Below are 26,435 nucleotides of genomic sequence, written 5' to 3' on the forward strand. Positions count from 1 at the left end.
CGACGAATTTTTGTTATTTCGGCTTGCGGAAATCGTCAGATTATATATTTTTCATTATTCTTGAATTATTTCCTTCAAAATAAAAAAAAAATTAGCTACGCTCGAGAATGTCGAGATGACGTTTTTTTTTTACAACTTTGTAGCCCTCCCCTTTTTTTCCGACACTCTCAAATTGTCAGATTAGTGGAATATACACTTTTTAGGATGTAATTAACTCACCCTACCTTAATCTGACGCGCTCGGGAATTTCTGATGGTCAATTTTTTTTTACTAAACTGATCCTGTCTCCTTCACGTGCGGCTTTATATATGGGCCTCATATTTTGTGGAGGTACTTAACCGGGTACAAGGTATCCCCCTATATATTAATCTGCCGCGCTTTAGTAAATCCCGAAATCCCCTCTTGGGCTCCCCTACCATTGGGTCAGAATGTAGTTTTTAAAAAATTTAAAAATTATAATTAAAAAAAAAAATTAATTTTTAATATTTATACAGTTTCATGAGTAATAATTTTAAAATATCAGTACAAACACCTAGAAAATTCAAGTAACATCAAAAGCATAGCCGATCTTATTTCACTGATTTTGGATAAGACAAGAACTTACGGTAACGTTTACTATCTACACAACGTACGCCATCTATGATCACTGCCGACATTTGTGCAATGACAGTTTGGACTACTGTATCCGGCAAAGTAGATAATTATTTTATATTGATTGCAGTTCCAAAATATATCACTAGATGTCATAAAGGCAGATTATTATGGTTGTTTGCATAAGGTTAAAGTATCAAAATTATAAAACCTAAAATATTAAATATCTATTTAGATGTCAATTTAATCTTAGTATTTTTTTTTGTTTTGATATATTTATTTGAAGTTTAATGATGTATAGTTATCCGTCTATGTTTCGTTGTTGTCAACTTATAAGAGTCAATTGTCAAAGATAATGACATATTATGGGTATGTTCCGATATACACTGCGAGTACTGTATAGTGCTCCCACTGTTCAAAAATTTGTTCCGCTATGGACTGCAGTATACAGCCGCAGCGTCCTAGGAAATATATGACGTCACAAATCCCCGCTATACTTCTACTGCGAGCACTGGCGTTTTCGAGGTAAGGTACTCGCAGTGCTTTGATCACGTGATCAATCAAAACCACTTGAATGCCTAACGGCTGATATAACTTACAGTTTAATAACAAACATTTAAAATTCTAACTTACTTTCTTTGTAGTATAAATTCAATTGACAGTTAATATTAATATAGATTTTTTTAATGCGATAATACTCCAATAATAGTTTTTCTTGTTGAATTGAAAAACTTTGATGCACTCATTTGAAAACTGTGTCGAAAAACGAAGCTGACTAGTATACTGGACTGCGTTCCGTTTTAAATTGTAACCAGTATAGCTGGCTATAGAGAAACGGTTTCACAGTATACTAAATTGACGGTACTCTGTACAGTGGTCGCAGTGTATTTCGGAACATACCCTATATCAAATATCTAATAAATGTTGCTGTTCCAATAAAATGGTAAGAAAGTATTGGTATAAGACAAGCTGACGATATTATATTTAGTAAGTTTTAATTCATTATTTATAAAAAAGTATTAAAGTTTTGAGGTTTCGCAAATACAATTTTTTGGCAAAATTTTAATGTAAATCTTGTTAAAATATTTCAAAAAAATTAAATTTTGCATCAGTTTCGGACATTGGAAGTTGTTTTACTTATATTGGGAAATTTTTGTTTTAGTCTTGTCACCCTGACAACTATACCGTACGGATTCTACACGACGCACCACTATTTTCTCAATTCCTTAAAAGTTAATAAAACCCGTTGAAAATGCATTCATCAAAATGGTAGAGTCATTACAGATGTTTTTATTTCTTTTCAAATCAAAATACAGACGAAAATGTTCTTGGTTCTCGCCATTTCTGTGTTCAGTCTTGATCGTGTTATTGTTTTGTAATGGTGTTCTTACTAAGTGTAGTGATCACAATTGTGTGAAAGGTGTGTGTAAAAATGATACTTGCGTGTGTAATGAAGGGTGGCAGGGACCCGAGTGCCAGCACTGCGGCGGTAAAATAAAGTAAGTTCTACTTTTACTCGAAATTTTCAACTAGTTCAGTGACCCTATTTGACATCCAGCATTCAGCATGTCACCTAAGTAATTGCAAAAACATCGATGTAGGATCATCCAATTATATACTTTGGCTTCGTTATTTCCTTCTGAGTGAATAAATGAAGGTCGTTTTAACTTTCTAGGTTACGTGTTTAATGTGTAAGGGTTTTATAACATAAATTTGTGTTGATACTATTTCCTATTGGAAAAGCTTTTATGTCTTCTTATAATAAGTCAAAACTTTAAAATACATGTTGTGAGTAATTAATGCAGACTTTCCACCTCTATGGAGAATCATATAAGGCCTATGCTCTTTTAATTTTCCCCCTTATCCTACATACTTATATTACCAAAATCAATTTTCAAATGTCTAGTTTATTGTAATGCATGCAATTTTTATTCATTAACTTCAGAAAGATAAGTAACAGAGGGAAACATCTGTTTTTTAGTGTCCTTCTTTGCACTTGTTCTATACAAATATTAAAAGTAAGGTTTCCTAAATAGGCTTAATGTTATAATTTCTAAAATGCTTGCTCAACAAAATGTCTATAATGTTTCTTGTAAGATATGATAAGTTATATACACATTTAACTTTATGGATCCTGAAAATTTTGATTAAATTTAAATATAGGAATTGAACTTCTAAACTTTTTGTAAACCCTGTGTTTAACTTGAAAATGTTTATAACTATACTATAATATACTGTGCTTTAAATTAAATCTAAAAAGAAAAAATAAATATTAGATGCGGTGTGTCATAGTGAAATTAATACCACTAGAAAGTTTGTTCATAGACTTATAATGTGTATAAATATATTGTATTTTCAACTGGTGCATAAACAAAAGTATGCTAGTTTAAATTCATTATTTAATGTATTTTTTTTTTATTTGAAAAAGTTAAGTTGTAATATAATTATTATTAGCAGATATTACTTTCACTATAAAATTTGTATATAAATTTATAATTATATAAACAAAATATGTTTGCAGTAGATCAGATTATGTATATTACAGGTCACATTGATCGGCTTTACAATAAAGATACAATGTCTGTATCGTTTCAATAGACATGACATACTTAGTTGACTTATGTATGACTTCATAAAGGGAATTTATTATGACAAGGTTACTAAATGAGTCTGATATTTAAATTTTTTTGACTAAATATAGAAACAGATATAAATGATGACCATTAAAAAATATACAACATTCCTCTTACTCCAATTAGCAATTATTGATTATTCAAACTTTTTATTTCTATACTAGTTATGAGCATGGTAACAATTAATTATCAACAGAATCTGTTCCATTTTCAATTATATTGTTGGTATCATTGCTTTTACACGGTCATGGGTACAGGATATGCAAATTCATTACCTTTGATAACATTGTATGTTAAAATTATAACAATGTTACACTCAAACTTGTTTTTATAAAAGCTTGATATTTATGTGATTCTAAATATGTTATGGAATTTTTATTTTACCAAGCTATATTTTTCCCTTATATATTAGTAAGATAATATTAGTTAAGATGTGGCGTCTAACACATAACTGATGTACTATTATATTATATAATTTCCTATAGTAATATTTGACATAGAATTATACATTTTTATTTAGTATTTATACTAAATATTATATATACAGTTTTGATAACTTTTAATTTTTTTAACTAATAAACTGTTTGATGTTTCAGATTAACAGAACTATCAGGCATCATAACAGATGGTGCCGGTAATTACAGTGTAAGCACACAATGCTCTTGGCTTATATCACCTCCGGTTGTGCCTTCGCCTTCCCCTATAAGGATACGGTTAGAATCATTTGCAACTGAGTGTGGTTGGGACCACATGTATGTCTATGATGGTGATAGTGTAAGGGCTGAGAAATTATTGGCTGTGTTTAGGTAAGGAATTAGATATTTCTATATTTTTTTTAATAATAAAGTACTATATTCTTTTGGAGAGGTTTTTTATACCTTACAAATCAAATCATCTCACTTTCAAAGCATAAATCTAAAACAGCAATTTTAGCGTTCAATGTTTTGATTTCTATTAATCACAACTCATATTATTACAGTGGTGTACTTGAAGAAGGGGAGTCTGGTTGGACGAGCCAAGTGATAGCGCGCTCTGGCAGTGCACTTATACATTTCTTCTCTGATGATGCATACGCGATGGAAGGGTTCAACGTTACGTACGCAACGTATTCGTGCCCGTCAAATGATCATAGGACGAATTGCTCTAGTATGTACAGTGATAAAAAGTTTCTTAATATAAAATAAAGTATTCTAAACTGTAAAAAAAAAATTAAGAGAAATTGTTTAATTGTTAAATTAATTAATTGTCTTCGGCACATAACTCTGACTTTTACTTTTATTGACATCAGACATATACACATATTCATTTATGGGCCTAATTGGCCAGAAAGTCAAACTTAAATCTAGTTTCATGAGAAGTCAAACCATTTTTATTTATGAAGTTTGACATATTGACAGTTTGACATATTTGACACTGAAAATGGACCAGTATTTTGTAGTGTCACCAGGAAAGTTGTATCAAAGTATATTTTTTTCCATCAATCATAAGATATCAACAAATATACAAAATAAAATAAATATGTCTGACAAAGATTTTAAATTTCCGTGTATACTTAACTTTACTCTTCTACGTAAAATAAATACATATTAACAGAAAGTACTGTACTTTAGTTAAATGAATTTTAGTTTAAAATAAAAAAAATCATGATTTTCATGCTTGTATTTTTACCTTCCAGATCATGGCGAATGTGAAGAAGGCACATGTAGATGCGAGCCTGACTGGATAGGGGTAGCCTGTGATCATCCTCTTTGTCCTGACAACTGCAATGCTGAATATGGATCAGGGCAATGCACCTCACATGGCTGCGAATGTACACCTTCAAGAACTGGATCAGATTGCAGTAAGGATAGTTCTCAGGGATCTTGGGGATGGGAGTGGAAGGAAGAAGGAGAAGGAGGAGACAGGCCAGGAAATACCCCACCAGCAGCAGCAGGACATTCACTATTAGTGTATGGAGATGACTTGTTAAGGATCGGTGGGGAGACTTTCTCGCAGGCGGAGTTTGTGTTCAGGTGGGTAATAAATTGAGTGAAACGTTTATGCAAAAATGGTTTGCACTATGGCAAAAGTATGTTAAATTTAATCCTTTTAGTGTCCACAATTTATTCAGTACGCATAAAGTTAAGGTTTTATGCGTATTGGACTACAATGTTTAGGATGTTTTTACTATATTAATAAAGACAGTTTTTAAAATATTAGATAAACATCATCAATAATACACCCATTATTATTTAGGATGGATTTTTAACTTGCTTGAGAACATTGGTTTTATTGAAACGTTAATTAATTTTTGGATATTAGGAGATTATTTGAACATTTGAAATCATTATACTTTTTGGCTTCAGATATAATACAGCGAAACGTGGATGGACTACAATGGAGGCTCGCGGGGAAACACTGGCCCCAAGATTCGCACACTCCTCCATAATCTATGGCAACGAGATTATTGTCTATGGAGGTGTTGTCGCGTCAGACGAGCCTGATAGGGGGTAAGATACATTAGTTGGATAAATTTATTGTAGTTTTGACTACAATAAGATGTTATTACTTAGCTGTTTAGATACCATATGCAAAAATTTACTTCCAACGAGAGCTTCTTATACAACTTTAATAATTTTGAATAATTAGCTAATTTTAATGAATAATTTATTAATTGCATGTTAATTAAAATATTTATACCCTATATTTATACTCTAGCTCGTAATTGTTTGTCAGGTATCTGTTATTAGCTCCGTTCGTATATTAGCGATACATTTTCTAACATTAAGGAAGTTTAGAATAAACAACCTTTATTTCAAATTTTGGTTTAATAATTTATTTTTTCAGTGGTGGTCTAGCAGGCGTAGAAGGCCGTGGTGGCGAAGTGACCAACGAAGTATGGCGGGGAATGATTGACGCGGAATCCGTTCAATGGCGGAATGTCACACCCACAGCTTGCTCTCCGCATTACAGACCGCCGCTAGGACATTGTGGTACGTTTCGAAGGACCAAAAGCGATTAAGTATTTTTCTTATGGTGTCTCAGTTGGTTGGTCCTTTCTGGTTTCTTCTATCTGTTTGCCATATTGATTTTGTATGATGATTTGATATTTTAAAAGAGTATCGAGAGTTTTTTTCGCCAGCTTTTTCTCTCGGTCTACACCCTGTCTTTTTTGCCAATCAGTAGGGATGTCTACCGATATAAATTTAATGACGTGGAATAAGTGATACCTGTATCTTATATTCCATAATAAACACATTTGGCTTTGCTTGTCAAATAAACTTAAAATACGTTTCAAAAATTCCTATAATATTTAAAATCTGCGCTCAGTGATTTAGGCCCGTATTCTGGAACGTCAATTAAACTTCTAGTTTTAATAGCTGTCAACCAATTCTTTCTTATAAAGTTTAACATATTTGACAGCGTTCAAGATGAGATTGTCACTTGAGATACGAACTAGAATATGATTGATGAAAAGGACACTCCTTTGTATTTACATCACTGTCGATCGATTTTTTTTTACCATTATTTTCACAAACTAAAAATATTATAAATTTGTACAACGTATGAGTAAACATGCTTTCAGGTGGACTCCATTTATCGGGTCACACGGCGGTTTTAGTACATTTGGGTAAAACCAAGAAACCAGTGATGTTGGTGTTCTTCGGGCATTCCCCGCACTACGGTTACATGCATTTGGTACAGGTGAGGCAGACCATAATGTTGGAAATAAAATTTTTCATTTCAAATAAGCTTATTAAGGTGCTAAACACTAGCAGCTACATATAATAATAATAATTATTTTATTTATTAGATTTTTTTAAAGATTAAATTCGCTGTTTAGTTATTTACGATAGGAGATATCTTTTAAAATTTAAAATTTCTCTCAAATGTATACGGTTTACCAGTTTTTGTCGCATTGCCAGGTCCTCGAAGCTGGTTGTCTAATCTAGGAGATATTTTCGGCTTTACATTAGAACATCTCTGCCTCTTCCTCTTTTGTTAGTTTGTTTTATGTTTTAGTTGAATCCATATAAAAAAAAGGAAAAAAGGTGCGTGTACTCATGTACGCGCGTAAAAAGATATACTTCTTTGGCATTATTAAAAATAATTTTTGATTGCATGCAAATAATTAATTACAATTAAATAATCAAAGACTGGTAAAGGAGTCATTATAGTCAAAAAAGTTCAGTTTACATTTGAAAAATTAATTATTCTCTTACATTAAATGTAACATAAATTCTATTATTATTCGAATGTTGTTTTTAAATTATGTCCAATGCTGTAGTATCTTCCGTGGGCAACTTCATTCTGTTAATTTTGTGTCACGGTGCGCGCGCATCGTAAAATTTCACTCTCATCAATTTTTCATAACGCGCCTAAAGAAGTATAACTTCAAAAAGGCATCTTTAAGATTTAATATTAAACGTTTTGGTTTTACAGGAGTACTACATAGACGAAGGTATATGGTCAGTCGCAGTCACCCGTGGGTGGCCAGCTCGTGCGGGCTTCGGTCACACGGCCGCGTACGACGATTTATCACGTAGAGTGTACGTGCACGCGGGATTAGTATCGGAGTCTGAGGCTACTCAGGTTAGTTTTTAATTTTTCAATACACATCTAAATATCTCATTATACCCGTCGCTCACGCGCTCAAAAATTGTCTCTGGATTCGATCTTTGGTGAAACAATTAATAAACACTGCTATAAATAGTATAATTTTCGTATAATAAAGATAATTAATAAAACAGATATGTATTTGTCCCTTGCCCCATTGGCAGGTAATGGATTTTATGACTTTGCATATGGGTTGAATAAGTTTTTTAAGTAAGCTCATATCAAATAACTACGATATTCATAGTAAGTAGATAAAACTTAACAATAACTCGTTTCGATATAGTTACACAACTTTTTATTTTACCTTTTAGGGAGCGTTCAAGTATTACGTCACGCAATTTTTGGAGATTATTGACCCCCGTATTGAAAAACGTTACCATTACATGCCTCCCCACCCCACACCGCCGTATCGTTTTTCTGTACCCAAGTATAGTAAAACGTTTCGTGACCCAGTAAAAATAATATTAACAATAATGGCTTAATTCAATCCCCGCCCTGCATCGTAACGTTGTACAAAAGGCGCCCCCCCCCCCCCCAATTCGTTACATAATACTTGAACGCTCCTTAACGTATACGTAACGTAACGTATAACGTATAGTGTATTCGTGGTATAATTACGTATACGTACCGTGTAAACAATTTTAGTTATTTAAATTCGTTTATGTAATTTCAGGCTCCGTCAGCGGCGCTGTACGAATACGAAATTGAGACGCGCATTTGGAGGCCACTACCTTCCGCTCCCACGCCCCGATATTTACATTCAGCTGTATTTGTGGCACCAGGTTAATTTATGATTTAATTATCAAATATATACATTATATTGTGCATTATATAAAACAAATTATTACAATTGGCTAGTTGGCTGATTCATTTGACAACAGAATTAGCAATTAGGCAAAAATATAATGATTGAATACAATGAGGAGCAAAAATTCTTAATCCTTTTCACTGTTTCACTAATTTGTGTTTTGGACATTTGTTTATTTGTTTTAGACTGGCCTTTTTTATTATGATAACTTTTAACTGTTTCATGGGTGTCATGGGCTAATATGTATTCGAAAATCAAAAAGTTATTTAACCATAATTAACTATTATAACTGAAGAGCAATGTTAGCCCAGTGGCATCAGCGTGCGAATCTCATCTCTGAGGTCGTAGGTTCGATCCCCAGCTGTGCACCAATGGAAATTCTTTCTATGTTCATTTAACATTCGCTCGAACGGTGAAGGAAAACATCGTGAGGAAACCGGCTTGCCTTAGAGCCAAAAAGTCGAAGGTGTCAGGCACAGGAGGCCGATCACCTACTTGCCTATTAGATTGACAAATGATCATGAATCTGAGGCCCCGACCTAAAAAGTTAGCATCACTGATTTATTTTATTTTAAGCTATTATAACTAACTTCATACAAGGTACTAAGTACTTGATTTTCGAATTATTTATCTCTTTAAATATGTATGATCTCTCTATCTATTGCTTTCAGGTGTAATGTTAGTGTACGGTGGTAATTCACACAACGACAGCGCAGTCGCAACTGTATCGAATCCTGCGACTGCTAAATGCTTCTCTGGGGCTGCTCTTTTATATGATGTTAGGTAAGACAGAATTTTATTTAGTTATAATTTAGGTAGTAGAAACAAATTTCATTTAAATAATAGACTTAATTATTTATTTATAGTTATTAGATCAAGAACTTGTACATTACTCCGTGTTCCATATTTGGAACTAAACGGAATAACCAACATAATAATTCAAATATACGTGTAGTGACAAATTTCATTATGGAAAATTGACGTTTCACTAACCATGATTGCTGGAAGGAATTATAATTATTTATTTGTGACTATAGTACCTACACAAATTGTTATTTATTATTTTGTTTAAAAATTCTAGCATAAAAAAATTCATAATTTCTAATATAATAATCTAATCTTCTGTCGATCTGTGTTTTGTGTCACGTGACGTATAAAAACATATTAATTGATTTTGTGATAATTTAATGATGACAAGTTATTTCACTGTAAAGCTTTTTAAAGTCATGTTTTCGAGTCACGTGGGTCAAACATACTATTAAAGTTATACATTCGCTTACCCATATATTTTTTTGGGTATTTTTAATGGGTTTTTTAATGATTTTAGCGCCCTTTAAGCTGTTTTTTTTTTCGGACACTAACTTTCACTTATTTTTTTAAATTATTAAATGTGTTACGTTATAATCTATAATTGGATATTTTTTCTATACCTTACAGATGTCAGCAATGGCTGCCTGCACCCATCGGCCCTTTATCTGCTAGAATAGGTAGCGCAGCATCAGTCTTACCCTTACAGGATCGTCGAACCGCTATCATATACGCTGGGTAATCCTTTTATTTACATACTAACATATAGAATATTTGTCTATGCTACCTCATAGACTGTTCGCTTTTCCGGAATAAGCCAATTCCTCAGAATTCTTAAAGAAATAAAAAAAATGCTTGAATTCGTCCAGCCGTCTTCGAGTTTTGAGCTTAGCTACATATTTTGCATAGCTTTTGCGATTATGTTTATTTATTTTTATAGTTTAACGTTAAACTCGTGATGTCTTTCTATAAAACGCCCGAAATTACATAGAGTTTGACTGAACGAATTAAATTTTGATATATTGTATCTAGTGTTATAAAAATATTTTTTTTAAGCAAGGATCAGCAGAGTACTGTTGCTATATGTGCTCAAAAACTTTAGAATGGGTTTTATAAGTTACTAGCAGACCGGCCAAGCGTTGCTGTAGGTTTTTGTTATATTACATAGTAGCAAACTATTCAAGGGAAACGGTAGGAGAACACCAGTCATGGGAACCACCATGCTTTTTTGGTGGTTATGTCATTAAATTGTAGCTTATGTAAAACGTTGGTACTTTCAACACAGCGCCATCATATAGAAGACTATCAAATAATAAACAAATATTCTGCAATAAAATAATATTGCGGGTATAAACTGATATGTAAGCTATCCTATCTTTTTTTTTTGTTATCGTTTAATATTATGTTTTGAGAAAATAAATTTTATATTCAGGTTTGACGGCCGTCTTCGTTCAGATGCCCTAAAATTTACTGTTGGTGATAAGTGTTCCTCGCGCTCAGACGAAGCCGCTTGCCTGAATACAGCGCAGTATGGACTTGCCTGTGTGTGGAAGCAGGATAGCTGTATTGCGGTAATTTGTTTATCTATTAGTGTAAAAGAGAGAGGTTATGAGAGTTTATTGTTAGGCAAATACGTGAAGGAAAAATGTGATATACAAATTAAACTATCAATATTAATGAAGAAAATAATTATGTGAAAGTTCAGACGAAAGACTGGCTTAAGATATGCTTCCAGAAGTTTCGATATGTTAACACATTGTTTAGTCGTTATAATATTTTTTTTAGATTGAAGAAATTGGTTGGAAGGACTCATTTGATAGTTCTGTAAAGGCTTGCGTGGCACCACCGGTTTTTGGTAAGTATTTAATAATTATTAAATTGTGTTTTAATTGTATTTATTGACTGTATAGTTAAGAAAAATATTTGAAATTGTAATAAGTTGCAAATATAATAATTAAACTATATTAAAAAAACGTGGAGTAAATTTCATATAATATGAAAAAAAAAACTCACTGTAGTCATAGCAACAACATACCTGATTTGTAACATAAGACCATAACCGTCTTATTATAAAACGTAGACTAAATTGTGACAAATACAGTATTACCATGGTTACCATTCTTAATCGTAACCATGGTTACAAATACGGTACTTATCTTATTAAGCTCTACATATTAAGGATAACTTAAATCTATAGTGAAACAGTTTGAAATTATGTAGAATATATCATAATTTTTTTCATAGATGACCGTCGATGCGCAAGCGCAGAATATTGTGAGTCGTGCGCAGCAGCCAATTGCGCATGGTGCGGTGCGTGCATGGCTTCCTCGCATCACTGTGTCAGACATTCGCATCAGGTAGTATTTTAATCCAACAAATGCGGAAAAAACAATATTTCTGTGAGAGGTTTTACGCACATAGAAAATAAAGAGAATAGACGTAATATTAAGGCCCGTATTCTAGAACGTCAATCCAATATAAATCTAATTTGACTTTTTACCATGATCTCAGTATGAAGTTTGACACCTTTGACAGCGTTCAAGACGAGACTGACTTGAGATAAGAATTATATGGATCTAAGATTCTATTTACCGAATATTTGTTAATGAAAAAGTGTGGCTGATCTCGGTAGTAAACAAAAGAACATTGTTACATAGATTTTTTTATATTAATAGCTTGAAGCAGTGATAAGTGTAATAATCCAATAATGTAAATATAATTCATTTAGAGAGAGAAAATTCTAAAAAAATAAGAAATTATTTCTAAAATAGACACAAAATTATTGGTAAAATGTTAAATTCTTCATTTGTTGCGACCACAAATCCACTTTATTTTAAAATTTAATGAATAAATTATTGTTTTATTTTTATGTGTATATATAATTTCTTTTTAAATACTTAGTTTAATTTATTGTTACTTGAAATATTTCCATTTTCTCAAAAAGATAAATATCTCCTTTTTTTTCAGATTGCAGTGAGTGTAGAAGAGTGCGGGTCAGGCGGGTCTGGCGGTGAGATGTGTGCGCGGTACCACTCCTGCGCAGCCTGTCACGCCCATCTTCACAGACATCCCCATGTTAGTGTACAATGTTATAATTTAGAATAGTTTGTTAATGTAGAGCACTATATAATAATGAATTATTTAAAGTTACAGTCACAAAACACTATAGTAAACTGAGAATACAGTTAAGAAAAGACAGCTAAGCAAAAATAATTCAACGTAAAAGAATATAGGAGCAAAAATCTTAGCGCGAACACAGCATCCACGTTTGGAAGACTTTTTTATGTAACAGGAGGCTCACCTGATGTTAAGTGATATCGCCGCTCATGGACACTCGCATAGCCAGAAGGCCCGCAAGTGCGTTGCCGGCCTTTTAAGAATTGGTACGCTCTTTTATTGAAGGACCCTAAGTCGAATTGGTTCGGAAATACTTCAGTGGGCAGCTGGTTCCACACTGCCTTAAGAATCGCTCAGTTGTGGAACGACGGACGTCGTGGTGATACGGATGGTATTGCTGCTCGCGCTGAGAATGGCAGACTCCGTCCACCACGCCTTTGTCGGTGTAAAAAAGGAATTACAGTGTAACAAATCTGAATTTTCAGGGTTCAGAGGAGTTGAGCCAACGAGCTTGTTATTGGGACTATGATTCAGTCAAATGTCGTCCAGCTAATACTACTACGGATATAAGGTAAGAAGTATATTTTTAAGTGCCAACGCCCATTTTTATTGCATTTGCATTTTTAAATGTTTTTGTAATGTATATGTCGCAGCCAACTAGCTTAATAAGCCGATAAATTAACAACCTAGCCTCTTAACTAAATAGCGCCGTTCAACTAGCGGCCTGTATGATATTCAGCCAGTTGATCAAACAGCTAGGCAAATATTATAATAACTTGGATCGATGAAATTTTATTGCATGCCTATACCAATGCCAATTCTGACAGCTATCATTTTTTGATATGTCAGATGTGACAAACCTTTTGGCCAGGCACATTTTTCAATTTCAATACGAGTCTGAACATCTGAGTCTATTCATACATTTTATTTAATAGTGAATGTATCCATTTTATTAAGTGCGACATATATATAATGATTTTGTTATACTTAAAACATATCTAAAAATATATATAATATTTTTCATGTCCAGAATCACTATTATCATTTGCCATACAATACATAGTTATGGGGTTTTCGATTTTGAGTTCCATTTCGTATCTCAAGTCACAATCTCGTCTTGAGCGCAGTCAAATATGACAAACTTCATACAGAAAATATTTTGACAGCTCTTGAGACTACGACTTGACTCCCGTTAGTTCGGGACGTTCTCGTTTTCATTCATAGACCCGGTATTTCTGTTGTTATTTTTCTTAGAATTTACTTTATTTTATTTTAGTTATAGTAACGTGTTATTTTGAGTTTTTTTTGTTAATTATTTTTGCATTTCTTGTACTCTACCCTCTGTACGTGTTTCTTTTTCATTGTTCCACATTAGGGTTGCCTGGAAGAAATCGCTTGTTAGCGATAAGGCCGCCCGTTGCCTTATAACTTTTGTATCCTGCTTTTTTTTTATTTTTGTTATGTGTATGTTTTTGAGCAAGGTAATAAAGTATAAATAAATATTTCAATCAAAGAGTGATAAATTTATGTAATTTCAGAAGCGTGGCCGCAGCTAGTGGTTGTAACGCAGCGTGTGCGACGTTAACAACGTGCGCTAATTGCACGGCCGAGGAGTGTATTTGGTGTGCTTCTACGGGACGGTGTGTTGATAAGGTAAGGTAAAATATGTACCGGATTTTCAGTAACGGAAATTTTAATATACATTCTCCTAGTTACAAATTTACGAAGGGAAAATCAAAGACTGAATTTTTTGAGTTTTAACACCGCTTTGTAAGTTAGCGGTTCATCGTGAAAAGTGATACATTAATAAAGTTTCCCCCCACCTACCTTCCACTCATAGATTCGCAGATCTATTTTTTCCAATATTTTGCCATTATTTACCATTTATCTCTCGCATTTTAGATCACATTTTTCTAGTCTGTTAGCAATAGTTATTAATAATAATAAGTATTTTCCTATAAAAGGGTATACAATAGTTTTAATTACAAGAATTCTAGATGTAAGCCCATTGATTTAAGTTTTTTCAATAAATAAATAAAGAGTTTCGTACTTTTCGCCAATATAGCATAACATTTTTTGAGTTTTTAAATGGAAGTTGATAGATACATTAATGTATACTATATAAAAACTGTTTTATTAAAATAATATATTCACAAAAAATACAAAATAATTTCTATAATTTCTATTCTTCTGTTGATGAACAGAATGCTTATGGTGCCTCATTTCCACTTGGTGGATGCCGTGCCTGGTCGACCAACGGGTGTACTTCCAATCACGTAACCGGATGTGCTGCTCACGTATCCTGTGCATCATGCAGAGCAGAACCAGCATGTGGCTGGTGTGATGATGGAGCTGGGGGAGGACGGGGCATATGTCTTCCGGGAGGGGAGAGACGTCCACATCATCCACATGTTTGTCCGCACCGACGGTGAGATTTTTTTGGAGCATATATATATTTTTCTCTTAAACTCAAGTTACGTTAAGGAATCACTTAATAAAAGGTACGAACAATGCCTAAAATCGAATAGCTATCGTAATAGAAAATAACGATATTTTTTCTATGGAAACTGTTAAATATATATCAAAATAATGATTCTGTTCTACTAGCGACATCTAGTTGTATGTAAAGAAAGGACTGCTTTGTGGGTCTATGTATGATTGAATTAAACTAGTCTGCCAACGTCAACCATTGTTTCATTATTATAGGGCTCCGCAGATATTAAACTAAAGTGCGGTGTCGAAGAAGAAAGAGTTTCGTACGTACGCGTATATATGTCACACTACCGTGTAAGTGTGTACGTTACGTTCGTAATGACCGCGGTCCAAAGAAACCCTTTACCTGTTAAATTAAGGTGGTTTGTCTTACTGGTCACATTGACCTCAAATATCTCCTCTTTGGTTAGGAATTCCAAATTAAATTGTACAGTTATTTACTCTTATGTACATACTTTAATTAATTAAATATATACAACGCCAATTTCATATGTACCTAATATTCAATCATTCTCCCAAAATCTGTTTTTAACGAATAACATTAACTCAAAATCTTTATACAACTGTCGATTGTAAAAGAGTTCAATGTACGAAATTCTTCCTTGTCCAACCATACTTTAAAGGAAAGCTTAAACATGCATCGTGTTTATACAAATTGTATGGAAAGCTAAAAGTTATTATATAGATTGATTTTTGGACCGTCATCCAAAAATTAACTATATTAATAATTAATATATATTACTAGCTGACCTGGCAAAGTTCGTGTTGCCATGTATATCATTTATAATAAAAAATAAGGGTTGATCGTAGAGGGGTGAAAATTAGGGGTTGTATGTATGTTTTAATGCTGTATCATAAATTTTTTATTTTTTTTATCTAATAATTAAAAAATAATAATTTAGGGGTGGACTACCCTTAAAATTTAGGGAGACATACCCAACATACCCAATATGCACACAAAAATTCATGAGAATCGGTCAAGCCGTTTCGGAGGAGTTTAACTACAAACACCGCGACACGAGAATTTTATATATTAGATATAATAGGATGACTTCTTCGAAAAAATACTTGTTTATAAACCTCCTCCTTGGAACTTTTTAAGTCGCATTAAAGCGGAGTTCCATGGGAAATGGAGCGAAAATTGAGAGCAACTTTGAGAGTTGCTAAAATTGTTGAGTGTTCATAAAAATACAGCATTTGATTGGAGTTATTTCATAGTTAACCCATCTTCTAGTTAAGGTATTAATCTTTTTGACAGATGGCACTTCACCCACTGCCCCGCATGTCAGTGTAATGGCCATGCGATATGTGACAGTGAGAATCGTTGTATTCAGCCGTGTGCCGCGCGAGCTGTGGGAGACCATTGCGATGTCTGTGCGCCTGCGCATTGGGGATCGCCACTTAACGGGGGAGTGTGTCAACGTAAGTATAAGAATTATTATAAAAATAACTCGAATATAATCTGTTGTATAATTAAAACTTATAACCATTTTAGCTCATGATAAAAGTATTTAAGAGTTTGAAAAACATATGCTTGTCTTTCACTCGAAATCTGCACTAGACAATGATATTTTTTGTTAGTAATTTTTTGGTCATAAGGTGTCTTTAGTGCCAACAGAAGAAAACCATTAGAACTAGTGAATTTGTGTTACTGCACGTTATTCTTAAATGGAAAAAAATTGTACACCAGAGAATAGTAGTGTTTGTTATTGGACACTTTCTTATGTTAAATATAATTTTGATTATATTAGCTTAGTTTTAAATTAAATATTAGTTAAGTTACGCTAAATCGTAATGTTAAAAAGTTACGTACTAATTGTAATTATCTAATATTATAAAATCATCGTATTATAACGAAAATTTTAAAATATATGGTTACCTTTCTCCGCCGCCATTCACCGCAATGGTGGATTACCGTCCGTGGATTTTCTATTTAGCAATGTTTTGTTAAAAAAAGGTTTAAATTAAAAAGTCGGTAACTCCGTTTCGCTAATTTCAGTTCTTTTATAATTATAGTTAAAAAAGTAAATCATGAATAGATAAATATGGTTTTGAGTAATGTTCTAACATTGATTGTATACCCTTGAAGTTAACTCTTACCTGTAGTTATTTTATTTCAAAGGAATTTTTAAATATCTTTATATTTCAGCATGTGAATGTAACGCGCAAGCCGTCTCATGCGCAGCGGATACTGGTCGATGCTATTGCAGTACCAAGGGATTGGCCGGAGATCGTTGCGATAAGTGTGATAATACTAACCATTATCACGCCGATTTATATAACAAGGGGTGTTATTGTGAGTTAAGATTCACGATATTTTGCCTACTTTAAGCATGTTTTTTAAAATCACTTATCAAAATTATTTTTCATATAGGTAACACAATGTACACTTATGAACGTCAAAAAAGAAATACACATTAAATTTTACATTTACTGCCAAATCATTTGCGTGTAATTTATGTTAACTCCATCATAATAAAATTATACGATTCAATATTGGAAAAGTATCTATAATTATGACAATTTAATTAGAATAATAAGTCAATTCAAAATAATAGTAATTATCTAATTTGCATAGATTATAAAACATCTGTTATATAAGTTAATACTTATTATATCACAAAAACATCGTTTGCGGAATAGTGATAAATAAGTGTTTAATTAAAATTTAATAATATCAGACGACCTAGCCGTCGACTACCAATTCACCTTCAACTTATCGAAGAAAGAGGACCGCCACCTATCCGCGATCAACTTTCGGAATGCGCCCGTCAAACCTGATGTAGACGCGGACTTCAGTATAACGTGCTCCGCCCACGCACGTATGAACCTCACTGTGCGTACGCGTACGGACCCGGCAGAGAGAACGCTCTTCAGCGATGTTAATTGCACCAATTTTAGATATAAGTGAGTATTACAAAATTCTTACTAATTGGGACATGAGGCAAGCATTTCTGTGTGTGTATCGAAGTGAAACTTCTTTATCGACGTATGGGAGAAATTTTGTAGCAATGTAAAAAATCGTCACGTTTTTCGGTTACGCGCCATGTTCCTTTTTTTTAATACCAACTACAAATTGCTTGATCGATCGCAGGTTGAATCCGATATTTTATTGAAAGTTTTGAAATGGAATGGCCATTTCAAAACTTTCAAATAAAATCGGCGGCAAATCTCGCGATTCAAAACCTTGAAATTAGTCGGATTACTTCAAGTAAATGCAATTAATGAAATTCTGTAATAATCTTAGTAAGGTTGTAATGAAATGTAATAAATAAATGTAATAATTGCATTATTTGAATTCATGTCTATGATAATAAAAGCTTTTTGTTAAACTTTATCTAATTTAACTTTATTTAACCAATTTCTGTAAAGTTGCATATAGTAGATCATTTTTCGAAAAATAAGGTCATAAAGAAGTTTCACTTCTTACGTGTGTACACTAGTACACGCACATTTTTTTTTTGGGTTCCTGTCACGTAACACGAATCAATATTTGACCCAAGAATGTGACGTAGTACTTAATATGCGCAATAGATTTATTAAAAACCAGTTTTTCATACTAACCAATTAATAAATTATTTAATCTTGGACAGAACAGTTGAATTTTTTGCTTCGTAGTTTTTGTGTTTTACTAGATATGTTTATTCATCGCCATTTTCACCGATTGCATAATTCTTTTTTCTTCTATGACCTTAAAAAGTGGTATAAAATACTACTACTACATTTGCTGCTTGATAACATTTTTTTTATACGGAAACACATCGCGGCCATAGCAAGAAATACGCTAATTTAATTATAATACGGATGCTTATGAGAAGAACCAGCGACTTGAATAAAAATGTCTATTAACTAACTAAACACAGTTCCTCTTTTTTTATTACAATAAAGTTCACAAAAGAGTGTGACTTTACATGAATTACAATCCCGTACAGTTATTATATAATTATTATGATATTTTATTATTACCATGAACAACTGATATAATACACACTGGCACATACAGAATCTTAAGATAGCGTAGTTATCAACTAAATAACTGACTTAGCAAAATTTTCTTTATACTAACAGAAGTAAATTACGAAACAATTTATCTCATGTCTGATTTATCATTTGGAATAAATAAATACCTTTTTAGGTCTGAGGCTCAGATTTCTGTATCTGTTACATGATCATTTGTCAATGTTATTGGCAAGTAGGTCATCTGCCTCTTGTGCCTGACACACGCCGACGACTTTTTGGGTTTAACGTTGGTTTGCTCACGATGTTTTCCTTCACCGTTCGAACGAATGTTTTTTTTTTCATGTAATGGGAGGCAAACGGACAGGAGGCTCACCTGATGTTAAGTGATACCGCCGCCCATGGACACTCACAATGCCAGAAGGCTCGCAAGTGCTTTTCCGGCCTTTCAAGAATCGGTACGCTCTTTTCTTGAAGGAAGGACCCTAAGTCGAATTCGTTCGGAACTACTTCAGTGGGCAGCTTGTTCCACATAGTGGTGGTGCGCGGCAAAAACTGCCTTTGAAAAAATGTTTAATACGCACATAGAAAGAAAGTACCTTGGTGCACAGCCGGGGATAGAACCTATGACCTCGGAAATGAGAGTCGCACTCTGAAGCCACTAGGGCGACATCGCTCATTCATTTGTTTAGTGTGAGAAAATAAAATACAAATAGTTCTAAAAATAATCAAAGTAAAGGCCCTTCCTATACAGGTTTGCGAAATCGGAACACGCATTCGGGGTCGAGGATAACGTTACGTTAACAACGTTCTTCGTATACGTATACGACTTCCGACCTCCGCTATGGATACAGATCTCGTTCTCGCAGTATCCAAAACTAAACCTGCAGCAGTTTTTCATCACGTTTTCGTCGTGCTTCCTACTGCTGCTGCTAGTTGCTGCCGCTCTGTGGAAGATTAAGCAGGTATGCGGTTTGGATAAGCGTGTTTTTTTTATTTTGATTTAGAATGCCGCTGACGTCTTTTGTAATTTAATTATTAGGGGTTTTCTTTCAATCGATGAAAATAGAGTTGCTTGCAATGAAACATTTTTTTACAGGACATATTGATCAGTTTCTGTGCCATATGAAATAAAAAGGGTGCGTGTACTTATGTACGCGCGTAAGAAGTTATACTTCTTTCGCATTATTAAAAATAGTTTTTGATTGCATGCAAATAATTAATTACAATTAAATATTCAAAGACTGGAAAAAGAGTCATTATAGTCAATTAAGTTCAGTTTACATTTGAAAAATTAAATAAATAAATATTTATTATTATTCTCTTACATTAAGTGTAACATAAATTCTATTATTATTCGAATGTTGTTTTTAAATTATGTCCAATGCCGTAGCATCTTCCGTGGGCAACTTCTGATAATTTTGTGTAACGGTGCGCGCGCATCGTAAAATTTCACTCTCATCAGTTTTTCATAACGCGCCTAAAGAAGTATAACTTCAAAAATAGTTTGCCACGAAACGCAGTCGGAACTAAGTTGAACAAATTCGCCAATCAAGCGAATATGTTTATTATAAAGGCCCATTTAGATGGAGAGAGATTCTCGCACGTTTTGGTGCGAGAAATCGTACGCGATCACCAGCATAATCGCCATACCATTATCGTAAAATGTTTACATACAGGCACCTAAATTCTCACCCACGATTATGTCATACGAGATTCGCCATTGATTTATCGCTAGGCGATAATTTCCACACACGATATTTTAGTAAGAAGATTCTTACTTACGGGAATCTCGACTAGTATAAACACGATCTCGTATGACTTTTTTTATGTTCATATGAGTCTCGTACAAATCGGTTTGAACCGTTTTGAGCGCGACATGTTTCATTCGAGTTTAGTGATTACTAGGATATTGTTCACAAAAATCCTTATAATTTTGGGGCTACCGATAATATTAAGTTAATTGAACTTTATAGAAGTTACGAGTGTTTGTGGAACATTAAAAAGAAAATTGTAAAACCCATTTTTTAACCCAAAATCTTTTTTTTCGTTTCCGTTTAATTAGCTATAATAATTAATAATTAAAACACCCTCACGCACTGCACTCATGATAACAATTGGCACAAAACCTCGAAATACGATTATTGCTTTAAACGGACACAATAAATTTTCCATTGCAAAGCAATTCTCGCCAAAGTGGATGAGCAAGAGGTGTGAATGTTTAGACGAAATTTTTTTTATATTATTTCGATAGTCGTACCTTGGAGACGAGAAACTCTCTCCATCTAAATGGGCCTTAAATCGGTTGAGACAATTTTTATATTAATACTAGCTGACCGGGCAAACGTCGTTTTGCCATATACATATATCATTTAGAATAAAAAAAAATAGGTGTTGATCGTAGAGGGGTGCGAATTAGGGGTTGTATGTATTTTTTAATGCTGTATCATAAAAAAATTAAAACAGAAAAAATATCTAAAAATAAAAAATAAATATTTAGGTGTGGACTACCCTTAACATTTAGAGGAATGAAAAATAGATGTTGTCCGATTCTCAGACATACCCAATATGCACACAAAATTTCATGAGAATCGGTCGAGCCGTGTCGGAGGAGTTTAACCACAAACAACGTGACACGAGAATTTTATATATTAGATAGTTAAAGTGGAATTATCAACTAATTTAAATTTAAAATTGTATGTGTTTACAGAAATACGACTTATACAGAAGAAGGCAGCGTTTATTTGTAGAAATGGAACAAATGGCTTCGCGGCCTTTTAGTCAAGTTTGTGTTGAGCTTGAGAGGGGCGGGGCAGGTAAGATTCGTCAAATATACACCTGTACATTTTTAAACCATTATGATACGTATTCACATGAACACAACCTGTATCTTTTTGTACAAACCATTTATTAATTAATATTTAAATGTATATCTATTTGATGTAAGACGCTTTTTAGTTTAAATGCATCCTGATTAGGTATGTAATATCCTCAACGTGGATATTTGAAGCAGATATCTAGCAAAAAACGGCATAATTATCGGTTAAAGTTAATTCACAGTCATGTCACACACATCCTGGGAATTTCTTACCACCCTAGGCTTCTACGCTCTCGAAACCGACGCGAATGACGATTAGTTCGCAGCTCTCACCACTATCAAAATTTCTTTGGCAAATTATATGATATTTCTATATAAAAATTTGTTAATAATTTTATTATTGTATGTAATTGGTAATACATATTAACAATATAGAAATAATAAATCACGAATTTTGATCAAACTCTTATTTACTTGAGTGTCACCCCCAACAAGTAAGATTAGTATTATAAAACTTAATGATATAAAGTCTATGTAAATATTTCAGGTGCAGGAGTCCCCGCCCCAGTAGCGTTGGAGCCCTGCAAGTGGGGCAGAGCGGCAGTGCTATCTCTTCTCGTAAGGCTACCTACAGGAGGCACGGGTAGGGCTCCGCCCCTGGGCGGACTCGCAGTGGCCTCAGCCCTTGTCACTTTGGGACACCATCATCATGACCGAGCTGATAGGTATACTTTTTTAAGTGAAACATCTATAGCCGCACGTAAAACCGATTTCTGGCGTGGCGACGCATACCATGGCGACACGTCGCCACGCTATATGATGGTGTATATATATACAGTCTATATGCAGTAGTGTGTACGGTGTGAGTATTTCGAAGTCACTAATTAAACAAATTAAGTAGTCACGATTTGAAATAAATTCGTAAATTTTTGTATTTAATGAAAATAAATGTTTATTCAATAAATAGTCATAGTTATCTGGAAAAAAATCGTCATATTTTATTTTCTCATTATGACATATTTATTTAGTTCCTATCACAATCTGTTCTTTTCTGCATATTACTTTTACAAAATAATGTCGATGTTTCACATCTGCCAGGCGTCCCGTGACGGCTCACATTTTTTTATTATGTGTATGATTGTTTTTTATTTCCTGTGTACTTTAATCAACATTTTACACTTTAAGATATTAGAAAAACTAAGAAACGAATATTTTGTATTGCTATTTTCGCTTAGATGACAGATATTATCCACGAAAATTATATTATTAAACTAAAAAAAAATTTATATATTAAATTAATTGAATAATATTTATGTTGTTCCAGACCTCGGAATCACAACCAGTGTAAATAACAAATGTAAGTGTACATATTAGGGCTCGAACACGTTCCGGATAATACTCATATGTGTATAAACTGTGCCAGTCCAGTGTAAAGTTTATCTTTTCTGGTTAAGCCATTCTGAGTTAGTTTCCGTCATATTGGTGCCAATTGACACGGACTATTGCTATCTTGCTCATACATGCCGTGTAGAGGACAGCTATAGTTGTGTTTTGCTATAGAATGCTAAATACGTATTTAGTTGAGCGTAAAGCAGCTATATTTATTATTTTACAATATTTATTTAATCATGGTTAAGATTTATTGAAATTAAATATTCTAAGATTTATCATCTAAAGAGAAAATCCGGACTGAAAGACCACAATTAATTTTGGTCCTTCGATACGGATTCTCTGATGCAATATTTTATCAAATCAAATACGAAATAGATATTTATACGGTTGCTTATATTGTGAAGTCTGATATCCAACAATTTATTTAAGCAATAATAGCAAGTAATTATATGAAATTAAATAAATTTAATTATACTTTATTATGAATTCAACAGCCTATGAAGTATTTTTATCTAGTATCGTATTGATTATGTACAATAAAATTTTATTTTCTGATTGGTAGGATTTTTATATTTTACAGTAGTAAGTTTCAATATGTTTGGATATAAAATGTATATTCGATAAGGATGTATATATCGCATCGACTATTATATTTTTATGACTGAAGTGTAAATCGTGTATAAAAGGCTTAATGAATGCATTTAATTGTAGCTCAAGTATTAGGTTTTCCGTTGGCGAAATTGATCCTTTCATTTTTCTATTTGAATCCCGTAAAATCAAACACCTGTTTGAGTTATAAAACTAAGGATTTTGATCCTTTATGTAGCATTTTGAATGTTTAAAAAGATTTAAAAAAATCAGAAGCTTATAAAATAAAAGCTTCAAAATATGTCTAGTAAAATGGAATCTTTGACAATCTGTTTTAGTGTTAATACCACCGTAAAATTGTTCATCACCCTTATCACTCAATGTGCTTTTATCTTTAAGCAAAAGTAATACATAACTCATTCTGTTATTTCGTAATAATTAGCAGTGATAAATAGTCCCATGAATCATTGTTAAATTGAATCATAAATGCAATATTTTTCATAATTTTCTGAAATTTTACTTAACATCGTTTGTTCAGTAAAACGGACATTTCTGAATTCAATGTCCAAGGAAAAATACCCGAAGATACCTTGTTAAAATGGCTCAATTCACAGTGAAATTTTTCAAAAATATAAATTTTCTTCAAAATTAAAATGTAACTTACCGCTTTTCATGGGACAATTTGAAATAAGAATACAATTTTGCATTTATGTTCAAATTAAAACAGTTAATGTCTGGATTTTTATGTTCATACATTTGAGTGGCCTTTCACATTTGGATAGCAATTATTTGTTGTAGTCATAGATTATAGTTTAAGTCTATTCGCGTTTATTAATAAATTTAGCTTTACGTTTTTATATTTTTCCCTACATTAGATACTGCCAGTGTACATCACATTACTATTTAACGTTCAAATATCTCGAACACTAGTTATTGATAAGTTTTTAATGGTATTAAAATTTCTAAAAATTGATTAGAATTTTACAACGCCTGCCGACTGACAAAGATCTTTGAAATATATTACAAAAAAAGAAATGCAAAAAGTCGACAATTTTTCATTTTGACATTTTATGATGATCGCAAAGCATATTATGGCAATATTCCTGAACAAATGGCATAGTAGATATTATGATTCGAAAATAAAATACTAATAAATATGTTTATAATCAAAATAATTGTGATATGAAAATAATATGAAAACTAATAACTAGTGCTTGAGTATACGGTATTCTCATCTGGAATATACGTAAGTACCTTTTATTTTCGCAAAAATAGGAAAAATAAGAAAAAAGTTCAGCTATGCCTCTGGATGTGGATATTCTAGAAAAGAATACCTTTAAATACCTTCTTCATCAATACTCCATGTGTCAAAAAATCTAAGAACTTTTTTATAATATCACCCTTCATAAAAATGTTATTATTTTTTAAAAACCTTATTTTTCACTAAAGAAGCAAGGGCTCGTCTTTAAAAAAATAACTGAACCTTTCTATGATCTCGTTTCTTTCCTCTAGTTTGCAGATTTGAGATAAAATTTATAAAAAATGACGTTTTAATAAAACTGTTATTTCGAAAAATTAAATAAAATCAAATTAGGTTTTTAGCCCATACAAAATTATATTTGCATGTCTGGTTAGTCTATACATAGTTGCCAAATTAATTTTGTGTTCAAATATATATATTTTTATATAAAATTATTGTATTTAGATATATGAAAGTAGCTTGTTTTGATAATCGCTTCGAATTTTTATATAAATTGTCTTGTTATAAAAATAACGTATTTATATTTCACACCTTAAATAATACACCAATTTTGTATAGAAACTTTAAGTTACAGTGTTTGTAGTCACTTTCCTAATTTAGTCTTAAACTAGATGGCGTTGTAAACAAAGGTTTTGGTAGCAGCGAGCTAGTGGCGCCATCTTTTGATGGTTGTCTGTAAATGCGTACCCCACTCTTATGTAAAATACGTACCATTTTCAAAATAGACGTGTAATTTTGTTGAAATTAAAATAAAATATAATGTATAGTTGTAAGCGTGTAACGTTGTAAATATCCTGATATAAATTATTGTATTTCATAATAAAATTTACCGAACATTTATTGTAGTTTCTATTGTTTACTTTTGATGTGAAACATCTATAGCCGCACGTAAAACCGATTTCTGGCATGGCGACGCATGCCGTGGCGACGCCACGCTATATGATATATATATACAGTCTATATGCAGTAGCGTGTACGGTATGTGTATTTCGAAGTCACTGATTAAAAGAATTAAGTAGTCACGATTTGAAATAAATTCGTAAATTTTTGTATTTAATGAAAATAAATGTTTATTCAATAAATAGTCATCGTTATCTGGAAAAAAATCGTTATATTTTATTTTATCATTATGACATATTTAGTTCCCATAACAATCTGTTCTTTTCTGCATATTACTTTTACAAAATAATGTCGATGATTCACATCTGCCAGGCGTCCCGTGACGGCTCACATTTTTTTCTTATAGGAGAAATAATTCTTGTATATATATTCCTCCTCGAGATTTGTTCTCATAATACTGTGAGTAATATTATCAGACTTGTGCAACAGATGGCAGGGAAATAAATTTGGATCATTGATAATGAACTTTGATAA

General features: G+C 32.7%; 1 protein-coding gene across 2 annotated transcripts; it reads left to right on the top strand.

The window, feature by feature from the left end:
* Positions 1–1,561: 1,561 nt before the first annotated feature.
* LOC125063466 (attractin-like protein 1) lies at positions 1,562–25,899 on the top strand. 2 transcript variants are annotated; one of them, XM_047669920.1, is made up of 26 exons: positions 1,562–1,578; positions 1,754–2,090; positions 3,821–4,030; positions 4,204–4,370; positions 4,900–5,236; positions 5,570–5,713; positions 6,051–6,196; positions 6,790–6,908; positions 7,647–7,796; positions 8,494–8,602; positions 9,300–9,411; positions 10,066–10,173; positions 10,868–11,006; positions 11,221–11,290; positions 11,680–11,792; positions 12,403–12,510; positions 13,038–13,123; positions 14,091–14,205; positions 14,757–14,980; positions 16,304–16,467; positions 17,195–17,341; positions 17,727–17,952; positions 19,742–19,967; positions 21,713–21,818; positions 22,368–22,545; positions 23,145–25,899. In XM_047669920.1, the coding sequence occupies exons 2-26, from the start codon at positions 1,858–1,860 to the stop codon at positions 23,170–23,172; spliced, it is 3,765 nt and encodes a 1,254-aa protein (XP_047525876.1). In that variant the 5' UTR covers positions 1,562–1,578; positions 1,754–1,857; the 3' UTR covers positions 23,173–25,899. The 2 variants fall into 2 exon arrangements, with proteins under 2 accessions (XP_047525876.1, XP_047525877.1); XM_047669921.1 differs by having other exon boundaries at positions 19,757–19,967.
* Positions 25,900–26,435: the final 536 nt, after the last annotated feature.

Source organism: Pieris napi, chromosome 3 (genome assembly GCF_905475465.1).
Source record: "Pieris napi chromosome 3, ilPieNapi1.2, whole genome shotgun sequence".
Taxonomy (NCBI): domain Eukaryota; kingdom Metazoa; phylum Arthropoda; class Insecta; order Lepidoptera; family Pieridae; genus Pieris; species Pieris napi.

Coding starts and splice junctions, on each gene's coding strand:
- LOC125063466 (XM_047669920.1), top strand. CDS start 1,858: ATGGTAGAGTCATTACAGATGTTTTTATTTCTTTTCAAATCAAAATAC. Junction 6,909..7,646: donor GTTACATGCATTTGGTACAG/GTGAGGCAGACC, acceptor TTGGTTTTACAG/GAGTACTACATAGACGAAGG. Junction 11,291..11,679: donor CGTGGCACCACCGGTTTTTG/GTAAGTATTTAA, acceptor TTTTTTTCATAG/ATGACCGTCGATGCGCAAGC.